Source organism: Hippocampus bargibanti, linkage group LG01 (assembly GCF_051943395.1).
Source record: "Hippocampus bargibanti isolate YZ-2025 linkage group LG01, ASM5194339v1, whole genome shotgun sequence".
Classification (NCBI taxonomy): domain Eukaryota; kingdom Metazoa; phylum Chordata; class Actinopteri; order Syngnathiformes; family Syngnathidae; genus Hippocampus; species Hippocampus bargibanti.
The window spans coordinates 13,716,271-13,728,938 of NC_142734.1; the positions used below are offsets into that span (position 1 = coordinate 13,716,271).

A 12,668-nucleotide genomic window follows, 5' to 3' on the forward strand; every position below is an offset into this window, starting at 1 on the left:
TTGACATTTGGACATACAGTACAGTGTAATTGTTTTCCAACCGTTGACGCAAAGCACATGACAAAAAAAATGTCAAAGTGCATAGACAGGTTGCATTCAAGTGACTTTAATGTATACAGACTAAACAACCGTGAAACATTTTTCAGTGAAAGCCACACCCTGGTGTTGATCCAACAATTTTGTAGTGCTCTGCACTTAAATGCTCAATGTGACTCAATTGCTGTTCCAGGAAAGACACGTCACATAGTGCATCTGCATGAAAACATGATGTGAGGCATCAATTGAGAACACAACAACACGTGTTCCGAATCAGTCGTCGGCTATCAGGCACGATGGGAAACATGATGCGAGTCGAGATCTTATAGCGAGCCTTTCTTTTTCCTGCAAGTAGCTCGACTGGGGACTAGATTGGAGTGGTGCAATTTGAGCAAGTGGCATCATTTGTTCAGGAGTATTGGTGCGTCGTTTGGTTAAGTGAATGGATCCCAACTTCAGTTGCAGATGTCCCTTGTTGATTTGACGATGTGATGGGGAGAGAGGAAAACATCTGTCAGAGGAAGAAAAGGTCAATCAAATACAAGCAAGAGGTCATCAGTTCTTTTGTGAATTTTGGGGACTTATTTTTCAAAACTATTATTGTGGAAAAAAATTGCAATTGAAGTTTGGAATTTTAAGAGCTTTTGTTGTCATGAAATTAACTCATTCATTGCCAGAAGAGTAAAAATATGGCCACTCCAGTGCCAGGGTTTTTGTCATTGTCATTGAATTTTAGGACTACATAAACATTCAATGCAGCGTAAGAAACTTCAAGCGCTCTTCTTTCATCAGAAAAAAAAGTTAAGTCCTAAGTTATATGGGTCTGGTGTAAAAGGCAAGGACTGCCCCCTCGTGGAAGCAATAAAACATTGCCTGAGGTCTGACATGCGCTTTATCGGCACCCCCAAACAAATTCTGGAATGGTGCTCCACGTCATTAAATTCCGGAATGGCAGAGAATCAGTTAATATCGCACTGTTTTTCCTATTAATTCACATAATTAACTGAAGATATTTGTGCATTGCAACGGTATGATTTTGAAAATGATAACTACGACTGGAGGAAAGCTACCAGTAATCTACATTGATTGATCCAAATCATAAAAAAAGTTACTGTGGCTGAATGAAATTGCTAATTAATGCCGAATCCACGTAAATGGTTTGAATCTGTGCGAATAGTTGCAATTTCCACCATATAAATGTGTGGCATGGGGGTAAACAAATCATACCTGTCAACGCCACCCTGAGGTGAAATGGAGTCTTTTGGAGGGCTTGACATAGTAACATAAGCATCCAGAGGCAACACACAAGAACTGCGGCTACCTTGCGGTGACAGCATCATCATGTAACCGACGCCCTCCCCCTCACAGCATTCACCAGCACAGGGCTGCTTCCTCATGTCCATGTAGCGGTCAGGCTCAGGAAAGTCGGGGCTATGGAAGTTCATAGGAGATTGAGGTTCTGTTGTGTTGTGTTCTGGGGAATGCACTGGGCCCGACGGGAGGCTGGAATTTTTCTTCTCTCTGTATTTGGCTCTGCAGCGTTTGTGGACCAAGAGCGGATTGTGTTTGGAGGTTGGAGACCGGTTGAAATCCGGAAGTGCCCGCAGCGCTCTGACAGTGTCCCGAACCACTTCATGAATGTGCTGTGCTGTCAAAGCAGGGGAAGAAACGGGGTCATGCTCCAGTGGTCAAATGTCAAAGTAGCACAAAGCTTAGTCGCACCTTGGTCTCTCGCTTCAAACCAAAGTTCTCCGGGACCGACCGGTGCTGATCGGCCGAGCTCCAGGAAAAATGAGCCCTCCAAGTGGCCGAAGCGACGGACGGCAAGCAAAGGTATCGTTATTGAGGGCAAGTCAGTGCACGCGCCCACTCGGAACAGGATGAGAGAGGTCTCGGTGAGGCAGAGGTGAAGCTCACCTGCCAGAGACTTGGAGCGACCCAGACCTCGCGGATTCACCGAAACGGGCCAAACCTTGAGCAAAATTTAGCATAATTTAAATAATTTTCGCACTTGTACAAAAACTATTTAAAGCATGAATGTCGAGTTACTTTTATAAAACTAGAATCATTGACAAAATTATTAATTACCATTGTAAAATACATTTTATAATATTTACAAGTTGTGTCCATAATTTGTAAAATGGCTTCAAATGACTTCTACTGAGCGTATTTTACAAAGATTCCACCGTATATAGCTATATTTTACGTTTTAAGACTCGCGCTGAATATTCAGGAAGTCTTGTTTTTGAGTTGGCGACGAGTCCGTACGTGACGTCACTAAAGGACCGCCCATTACCGTAAAAAAAGACGCATTGTAGCGGTCCTTCCATCACGTCAATGTATTTTGCTGTACCCGTTTGGTCTGGGGACCTTGTGTTGCACCCAAAACCCGCCAGGAGGCCAGAAGAGGGCGTCCAAGCTCCATATAAGGAATTTATCAGCCTGTGGAAATGGAGGTGGCCACAGGAGGTCGCCATTTTGTGGCAAAAATAAATTCTTTAATCGATTGCAAACATGTATGCTTTCCTCTTCAGAACTATTTGAATCATATTGAATCACACAACAAATTAATGAATAACTAGTTTTCAAATCTGAAGTCAAGAATAATGACTGTTATTGTGGTTTACATCCCAAAATATGAAATATTGGTTAGGATTTTAGCAAGCATCATGGAATTTCACACGTTTGATTTGCTTTCGCGGGCCGAAAAAAAAATGATGTGGTCGGCCGGATTTGGTCCCCGGGCTTTAACTTTGACACAGGTGATCTACGTCACATTTTCAATTCCCCAATAAATTTGTGAATGGCAGTGAATGAGTTAATTTATTCTAATTCAGTTAAAATCAAAGGTATTTTGACCAAATGCCTTCTCTAAAGTAGCTTCAAGTTCCAAAAAAGCAGATTACTCTTTGTTTACGCTGTCCAAAAAGTGACAAGCTGATCACACCTCTTTGAAGGAGGCTGCAGGTGGTAGAGTGCAATAGCCATCGTCATCATCACACGCCTGATCTTCATCCCGATACTCTTGCATCAGTTTCTTGATGGACAGGTACCACACTTCTTGATCCTGCTGGTTGTCAGCCACCAGCACCATCGTCTGGTCCTGAGCATACAGTGCTACCGTCAGGCCTTTCCTCAAACTACTCAGGCGGCCCACACTAATGCAGCACCTCAGGTAAATGACCCTGGGAAAGAAAAGCTTGTTTTATTTTACCATAATCATTGCAGCCGGAGCAGTAAACAAGTAGAAAGCCTGTGTGCAAATCTTTGCCTTAAAACAACACAAAAAGGACAAACCCCTTCTTGCTCAGCCCAAACAAGGCTTTTCCAGACGATTTCTCCATGGCTGCAAACTTCTGCTGCGACTTGTACCATTCAAGTCGGCTCGGTCCGGTGTGACTTCCTGCTCTGAGGACAAAATATCTTCTGTGGCTCCGCTCAAGCTTGCCCAGGTAACCTTGTTTGACGACATCGCTGCGCTGCTCTGTGTAAGTGACGAGGGCACTGACCAGATGCACCGAAGTCTGGCTGCTGCAGAAGAATTCTTCATACGAATCAAAAGGAGTCATCTGCACACCAACGTGATGGTCCGGCTCGCCACCATTTCCTGGCATCTGACAGTCACTACGGGAGGAAATGGTTGCCATGCGCATTTGCTCCGAGCCAGGACTCTTTCTGTTGTGCTTGTCGACTACCTCCTCCATATTCTGAGGGAACCCTGCACAATTATTTAGGGAAAATGACAAGTGAGAACTATCAATCCATTTCACAAATGACTCCTCTATTAACCCTTTCCCCAGCAGAAACATATATACACGTTTTAACAAAATATTTTTTTCAGTCCGACAAGTATATGCGTCTTCATTCTTACCTTCAAAGACCAGCTACATACGTCTATACTAGTCGATTTTAAACCTTTGTGAACCATTTTGCGTGTGAAATCAGTATTTCACGATAGGGTAGAGCTGTGTTGTTACAAGACTTGCTCCGACAGCCGTTGTTCGCATCCATATTTGCATTCATTTTTGGAGCATTTTCAAGTGTTACTCCCCAAATGTCTAGTTCTACGGATGATAGTGAATATGAACATTCCCTCAAAAGTCCTATCTCATTTACAACAGATTATTTTCTTCCAGACAGACAGAGTGAGCGTATACTTCCGCCTTCGCAAGTAAATTATTCCCTCAAAAGCTTGAATACTTCTGATAACTCTTCCAGTTCATCGTACAATGACCATTTCTCGACAAGTGGGGAGGTGGATGAGGAGGGAGTGAGCGGAGAGCTTGGAGAGGCCTTGTGTTGGCAGAGGAGCAAATACGTACTTTCACAGGAAATCCTGGAATAACGATGAAAACCTAGCAGAACTGAGTCCATTTGGATTCTTCAGTGTTCTTATTGATAAAATGATTATTGACTCTGTACTGGGATAAATAAACATATTAGTCTGGAAAAGGAACGGTTTTCAAGTTGTGGAAGTGGTTAGTATCATGGGTCTCGATCTTTTCTTTTCGGGGGGACAAAATATGTACGGTAAAGAGTTCTGTTTACACTGTTGTTTTTGTATGTGCATTTGAAGAGCACAAGAGTATAGTTTTTGCTTTTTTGACCATTTGTGTTTGGGAGCCTTTTACTGAGCGAGTTGCTTGTTCTGTAGCCACAAAGGGACACAAATCTTCTTATGCCGGTCCCAAGCCCGAGGGTGCAGAGGGTTGTGTCAGGAAGGGCATCCCACTAAAAGCTTGGCCAAAACAAACATGCGGATCAAACCTCTAAAGATGGAGGACACTGATTTGCTGTGGCGACCCCTTGAAGGGAAAGCCGAAAGGAAAAGAAGATTTGGAGAGCATAAGACATTGGAACGATGCAAATTTAGACTCGCGTGTTTTACTACTCCAGGTCATGACCAACTAAATCAAAACAACAGTTACCATTAAGGATTGTCAAATTCATTGCATAATATAACGTGAAACGACGAAAATGTTCAATTAAAACAAAACGAACTATATCTTTGGCTAACAAGTTAGCTGACCATGGCATATTTGCCTAAAGTACAGTAGTCGAGCCAAAACTCACCTGATTGCAAACGTTATCAACATCTATAAATATTTTCGTTTCATTTGTTGCTGCAGGTCAAGATCAACGAGAGGTCGTTAAAACGACTTATTTCCGCACCACCACGACTCAATTGCGGGCAGGTGTGTCGGAGAGCTCATCAAATGAGGACTTGTGGTGGGGGATAGTTGGGGTGGGGGGGGTCACATCTGTGATCTGTGGCGTATTGCCGCTCTCTGCAGTCCGTTGTTGGAATGTCAAGTTTGGGCAAATGGGTTTTTGTCCAAAGCCACAAGCAATAATAATAATAAAAAAATTATTATTATTATTATTATTATTATTATTATTATTATTATTATTATTATTATTATTATTATTATTATTATTATTATTTCCTGTATATGACACGTGTCCATGTTAAGTTCTTTGTTGCAGCTTCAGCTGTTGTTAAAGCGCTATATAAATCAATATGTATTATATTGTACTGTATTTTTATTATAATTCTGGTAGTAATAATAATAATTTATAATATTTTTAATTTTTAATTATATTATACAATTAACAAATCCTGTTAGTTTTGCTCATTATCGCAACTTATGGTGAGCCAATTTTCCCGTTTGGGCTCATGAAATTTGTATACAGAATAAACATACATACATTAAAACATAACAAAAGAGAAATTTAAAGTAATAAATGTAAAAAACACATTTGACTAACTGTTTTTTCAGGTAAAACGTTTCAGGCAAAACGTTTCTCTCTCCCTCATTCTCTTTTTCTCTCTCTCTGACACAAAAAACACACACACACACACACACACACACACACATACTCATACACGCATTCACACACACATACACGCATTCACACACATAAACTCAATTTGCGCAACGTAGACGTTTGAGGGTTGTGGTCCCTAAGGAAGAAGTCGGGATTTGATGTCAGTTGGCCCCTTTTTTTCTGAGCTGTCATCATGGTTTGGATAGGAGTTCGGCCTGTCAGTTTATATCATTGGCTGAGACAGATGAACAAAGACATATTGTTTGCTGGAAAGAAATGTTTCATTGTGGAGGAGTTTGTGGAGTATTCCATGTATCCTACTGCAGTTGAATTTGAGGGATATGCAGGCAAATTATGGACTATTCACCAGGCAAATAGTGACAATATTTTTTTCACTCACATAGACAAATACGCACAATTTACTGACACAAATGAACCTAAAATGCATGTTTATGGAATGTGGGAGGGAGCTGGAATAGAAAAGTGTTGAATTCAAACCTGCGAGACAGATTGATTAAAAGGTTGGCAAATGTGCCATGCTCAATTTGTTCAGATTAACAATTCATTCAATTAACATCATCATAGTCATATTTAAACCAATCTAACAGCCACACCAGCAAAAGGAACCAGTGTGTCTCGGTATGATTACAAAGAAGGATGTTCATGACCAAATAATTGCAAAAAACAGGTTTACATAACAACATTGCATAACAAAGTTTTTCATTACTTGTCACCACCAAACTGTTTTATCTGTCTGGTGCTAAGATGTCTCTCCTCTTGCGGGTCTTTTTTCAAGTATTCTGCTGGGCCACCGTTTGTCAAGTTCTACAATTGGCTGCGGCAGGATTGGTCACCATAGTTACAATCTGGACCACCAGGTTGTTGCTTCAACATGCTTGGTTTACTTATAGGCTGTCCTGTTTTAGCAAGCCTCATGCAGATTCTTGGCTGATAGGTCACCTGGGTAAGGTAGGTCACATGGGTTTATATGCACGATAACTGCTCTTAAAATATAAATTTGTCAACTTTTTTTGCCGTACTTGATGAGGACTTTTACAAGGATCTTTTTCTTCATTGTGTATGTATCAGATGCAGAGTACAGAGGAAGGTCTGCTCCAAGTGGATGAGTTAGTGCAGAAATACAAACATTCCTGCAGCTGGTTCCTCTGGCCCTTCTACCATTTGGTCAGACTCTTCCACCCAGACTATGTCAAACCTTTGCTAATGGCACACGGTAATGTAATATTTTCACTCTGATTGTTTATTATGGAGGAAAATATCAATGCAAGCTGCAGCAATGGCTCTTTCTCCTTCTGTGCAGCTACAATTACAGTCAAAGATGAGCTGATCTATGGTCATCTACGTCCATGGCTTGGTGAGTCTAAGATGGGGAAATAATGCATTATGTTGCAAATTTCCCCTTTGTGGGACGATTAAAGGTTTTCTGATTCTGATTCTAATGAGTTGTGGTGAAGTCATTCCACATTTCAAAACTAGTCTGACGACTAGTCATGTCATAGTGGTTACCAATATTATCACTTTACAGGTAATCTAATTTCTGCGCTTGTCCAGAGGCCACATGATGCCAACAAAATGATTTTTTTATTGCTTTGATGCCAGCACAAAATCAGCAATTTGGTCATGTTTTCAGTGGAAAATGGTTAAAATTTATCAAAAAAAGAAAAAAATCAAAGTACTATGTACGTTTAATGTTTTTTTTTCTTCTGAGAGATAAACATGACTACAGTGATTTAACTTAAAAACAAATCATGGCCATTATGGAATAACTTACGGCTGTTTAAAAACGTTTTTGAAATAATGTAAATAATTCTGCTACTTTTTGAAATAATGTAAATAATTCTGCTACAGAAGCATAGCAAATAAAATGTCATAATTATAATATTGGTATGGCATAGTGACCAAGTGTTTTGCACGTCTGCCTCACAATGCAGCTTTTGATTGCGTCTCCAGTGCAGAGTTTGCATGTTCTTTCTGTGTCTGTGTGGGTTGTCTTCCAAAAACATGCATTGCAGATCGATTTAACTCTCAATTGTCATTAGTTGTAATTGTAAGCATGAATGATTATTCCTCTATGTATTCCCTGTGATTGGGTGGCAACCGGTTGAGGGTGTCCCCTGCCTATTGCCTGAAAACAGCTGACGTAGGCTCCACCATGCCCGTGAACTTCGTGAGGAAAGATGGATGGATGGAGGGATGATTTTAATAATGGATAAATCTTCTGCACTTACAAATAAAGCCAAGTGACACAAGGATTGCTTTTCTTGTCTCTCAGGGGAGAGTCTGTTGCTCAGCAATGGGGAAGCGTGGTACCGCAGGAGGCGTCTGCTGACTCCCGCTTTTCATTTTGACATACTGAAGAACTACATTACAAAATTTAACACTTCAGCAGACACCATGCATGTAAGATTACAGGCATTATGATTCCCTGAGGCAACTTTTGAAGACATTTATTTGCATTTACATGAAGAAAATTTGTGTCTTCCTCCCTGTGTGTCAAACAGGATAAGTGGTGTCGTCTGGTGGCAGAAGGCAGCCTGACGGTTGAGATATTTGACCACGTCACTCTAATGACATTGGACAGTTTACTGAAATGTGCCTTCAGCTACAGCAGCAACTGTCAAGAGTGAGGATGTGCTCCTAATCAATTCTCTCCCTTTTACCTTTTAAGGTTGGTTTCTAACACATGGTCGTCTGACTCCAGGTCAAACAGTGAGTTTGCATCTGCCATAGTAGAGCTGAGTGACCAGGTCATAGCACGGCGGCAAAATTTTCTGCATCACTGGGACTGGATTTACTGGAAGACACAAGAGGGAAAGCGTTTTCAGAGGGCTTTAAATATTGTACACAGGTATTGCACGCATACAGTTGGATACACTTGAGCAACAATCTGATAACAATCATTAATCATGTGACATTCTACTGTTTTCATGCAGTTTTACACGCAAAGTCATTCAGAAGCGCCGTATCCTCCTCAACCAGATGGATTTCACCTCGACATCTCAGAGGAAAAAGGATTTTGTGGACATCATACTGCTGTCCAAGGTTTCCACTGTGCAATGACACACTTGAAAATAATTGCAATCCCCTCCCAAAGAATTGCAACAGTAAGGTTTTTTATTTTCCGAAGACTGAAAACTCTTGAGGTTGCCATCATGTTTATAAGATGAGTGATCAATATTTCCATTTTTATTTCCACGTGCTGTAGTTTTTTTACATCCGAATCTGATACACAACACGGAGAGCAGTATTTCCTCCAACACATGTTCCTTGATCAGTTTTGATGTACTCTAAAATAATAATAATAATAATAATAATAATAATAATAATAATAATAATAATAATAATAATAATAATAATAATAATAATAATAATACATGTAATATATAAGCACCTTTCAACACTCTCAAGGTCACTTTACAGTCACTGGCTAAGTTTTTCTGTGGGTGAGTAGCGGCAGCCACAGCGCCAGCATTCGCTCAACGCAGAATAATTTAAATAGATAAAAAGCTAGCTAGCTAAAAAACACAACTTGTATTTTATTGGGGCGAAACAGTTGTTTAAGTTGGCACTGCTTGAAAATATCAATTATAGACCTGGATGGCAGCAACATTATTTTACACAACCAAGTAATCGGTTTTTTTCTTATATCTTTAAGTTGGAGAATGGTGGGAGGGCGATAAACGTTATAATAAGTCCTGAAAACTGTTGTTTCTTTTTTGAAAATGCAGGAAAGCCTTTTTTTTATATTCGTAAAACGTCAACTATGTTGTTGGATTGCCCAATTATTATATTTTGATTGAAGCTTGTTGCGGGCGGCCCAGTAATACAGTGGTTAGCACGCTCCACAGTGCAGAGGTCGTGGGTTCAAGACCCAGTCCGGCCGCCCAGTGTGGAGTTTGCATGTTCTCCCTGGGCCCACGTGGGTTTTCTCCAGATCCTCCGGTTTCCTCCCACATTTCAAAAACATGCATGGCAGGCTGATTGAACACTCTAAATTGTCCCTATGTGTGCGTGCGAGAGTGACTGGTTGTTTTTGTCTGTCTGTGGCCTGCGATTGGATGGCAACCAATTCGGCGTGCCCGAGGACGGCTGGGATAGGCTCCAGCGCCCCCCACGACCCTGATGAGGATATAGCGGTCTTGAAAATGGATGGATGTGGATATTCAACTTGGGCAGTCAAAACTAAACGTTTTCAGTCGACAGCCGGAATTAAGAAAGTGTATTAACATTGCATTAAATTTTACAGGATGAACATGGACGAAGTTTAACAGACGACGAGATTGAAGCTGAGGCTAACACCTTCATGTTTGCGGGTAATGAGGATACTTAGGGATTGAGAGTTTCCTTTGACTAACTGCAGCCATATTTCTCCACAGGTCATGACACCACAGCCAGTGCCATTTGCTGGACGCTTTACAATTTAGCACGTCACACACTCTACCAAGAAAAATGCAGGAAGGAGGTGTTGGAGCTCATGCAGGGGCGTGAAAGACAGGTCATTGAGTGGTAAGAAAAGACAACAATATTTTCTATCTTAAATGTCCATGTGACTTATTTTACTTGCATGTCCTACTCCCTAGGGAAGATCTGTCCAATCTTCCCTTCACCACCATGTGCATCAGAGAGGCGCTGAGGTTACACTCACCAGTTCAGGCCGTGACAAGGAAGTACACCCAAGACATGCCACTGCCAGGGAACCGGAGCGTACCAAAAGGTGAGACAGAAACAATTAAAAATTAGTCGGCGTGTAGAGATCAACTTGTTTAAAAGTATCTTTTCATAAACCACCCTAAGGTGCTATCTGTTTAATCAGCATTTATGGGACACACCACAACCCTGCTGTCTGGACAAATCCTCATGTAAGAAACAAAATACGTGTGTGTGTCTTTTCTGTTTGTACCAATGACGGGTTCTCCACTGGCGGTAACACACTCACAAGAAGTGGCCTACTTTTAGAAATGCAACTTTTACAACTTATTTTCTTGTGTTTCTCCTCTGATATTGTATTTACCGTATTTTCTGGTGTACAAAGTGCATTGGAGTATAGGGCGCACCCCAATGAATGGTGTATTTTCAAACATTTAACATATATAAGCCGCACCAGGATATAAGGCCCACCTTCAATTAATGGCAAATGTTTTCCAAATATAATATAGAAATATATCAACGTTTTCCAAATATAATAGAGAAAAAAATCAATGTTTTCCAAATATAAGGTCTCCATATTCTAAGGCGCTAACGTAGAGGTTGGGGTTACACACTATTTCTTATACAGGGGAAAATTGAGTCGGTGGCTGCTGACAGGAGTTGCGAGCCCTACTGTGGCTTAATATTACTTCACATGTAAGGTGCACCAGCATTATGGCACAGGGATTTTGGGTGCGCCTCATACACCGGAAAATACGGTATATACAGTATTCTCAACTATAGCATTTCTCTTCTCTGCATTACTTCCAGTAAGTCTTTGCTATTTTGTTTTGTTTTTTGTTATGAATTGTTTTTGTGCAATGAGGCAAGCAAAACACATTTGTATAGCAATCCGCAAATATTACTGTATTTTTGGTCAGTATTGATGGTTTCGGTTATTGTCATGTGTTACTTGTGTTATTCACAGGTCAAATTTGTCCCCTCTGAAGGCTCGGGTACTCACAAATGATGACGTTGATATGTTGTGTTTGACTGTGTTCATGTTCCCTCTGACAGGAGTTTGATCCTAACCGTTTTCAACAAATCAACCAAGAGGGCCGTTCTTCTCACGCCTTTATTCCCTTCTCATCTGGCCCTAGGTGTTGCTTCATCCCTACCTCACCTAAAGCATAGAACACCTTTCATGTTTGAACAAAACATGCTTGTTTTTGCCTTCACAGAAACTGCATCGGTCAGAAATTTGCACTGGCAGAGCTTCGTGTTGTTGTTTCACTAACATTGCTCAGGTTCCGCTTGACACCAGGGGTGAATCCAGAACTTGGATCTAGTGAGGTTCGTCGTCTACCTCAGCTGGTGCTGAGGGCAGAGGGTGGCCTGTGGTTGAAGATGGAACCTCTGATCCCACCCAATATTGACACAATACAGATTAGCTGATTCTTATTTGATGCATTGCTGACCAAAATTCTTATCAATTTCAGTGAAGCTAGATCTAAATTCAAAGAAGTTAAAAAGACAACTGCCACATTTTTCAGTTTTCTTGATGTTGTTATTCAAAGTACTGGATGTAAATGTATGGGTAAAACATTTTTGCAAATAAATTGCAATTGTTATTACTATTAATAATAACCATATTTTGAGCGTTGCGGATGCTGTAATGGTGCACTCGCCTAACTTGTGTGATGGCAGTTTGGTATTGGTTCCCACTCAGTGACTGCATGGATGTGAATGTGAATGGTTGTATGGCACTGTATAGTATTTTCCTATGATTGACTGGTGACCAGTTCTGGGTGAAGTCCGTCACCAGCCCAGATTCACATGGGAGAGGCTCCAAAAACTCTCCATGTCCCTGTTTAAGATAAGAGGTGTTGAAAAATGGATGGCTTGATTATATTTAGAGTTCCTTCCTTCTTTGTTGTTGTTGTTTTTGTATGTTATGATTTTTTGGGGGGGCTGTCGAAACACCAAAAGGTGCAATGTTTTCAGACCCCATAGAATGATACACCATGGAAGGCCCACTTTAAAAATATTCATACAATTCTTTATAAAATACAAATTTCTTTATCAAATACATGTATCCTAAAACAACAAAATCCTATAATTGGTTATTTCTTTGTTTCATATTTTTTACGCAAAGT

The 12,668-nt window shown here is 40.7% G+C and overlaps 2 protein-coding genes across 4 annotated transcripts; one reads left to right on the plus strand and one right to left on the minus strand.

Annotated features, from left to right (window-relative positions):
• Positions 1 to 138: 138 nt before the first annotated feature.
• On the minus strand, positions 139 to 5,242 carry LOC148903203 (uncharacterized). Its single transcript, XM_088994988.1, has 6 exons — positions 5,110 to 5,242; positions 3,334 to 3,754; positions 2,984 to 3,221; positions 1,759 to 2,008; positions 1,264 to 1,684; positions 139 to 547 (listed from the first exon to the last, which is right to left on the minus strand). Exons 2-6 carry the CDS (start codon positions 3,738 to 3,740, stop codon positions 310 to 312), a joined length of 1,554 nt encoding a protein of 517 aa, XP_088851114.1. The 5' UTR covers positions 3,741 to 3,754; positions 5,110 to 5,242; the 3' UTR covers positions 139 to 309.
• A 1,372-nt stretch (positions 5,243 to 6,614) lies between these two features.
• cyp4f3 (cytochrome P450 family 4 subfamily F member 3) lies at positions 6,615 to 12,604 on the plus strand. 3 transcript variants are annotated; one of them, XM_088997860.1, is made up of 13 exons: positions 6,615 to 6,834; positions 6,955 to 7,099; positions 7,187 to 7,240; positions 8,159 to 8,286; positions 8,388 to 8,509; positions 8,588 to 8,734; positions 8,820 to 8,928; positions 10,133 to 10,199; positions 10,263 to 10,392; positions 10,467 to 10,600; positions 10,681 to 10,745; positions 11,590 to 11,672; positions 11,754 to 12,604. In XM_088997860.1, the coding sequence occupies exons 1-13, from the start codon at positions 6,631 to 6,633 to the stop codon at positions 11,965 to 11,967; spliced, it is 1,602 nt and encodes a 533-aa protein (XP_088853986.1). In that variant the 5' UTR covers positions 6,615 to 6,630; the 3' UTR covers positions 11,968 to 12,604. The 3 variants fall into 3 exon arrangements, with proteins under 3 accessions (XP_088853986.1, XP_088854002.1, XP_088853994.1); XM_088997876.1 differs by having other exon boundaries at positions 10,700 to 10,745; positions 11,754 to 11,945; XM_088997868.1 differs by having other exon boundaries at positions 10,700 to 10,745; positions 11,590 to 11,945.
• The last annotated feature ends 64 nt before the right edge of the window (positions 12,605 to 12,668 follow it).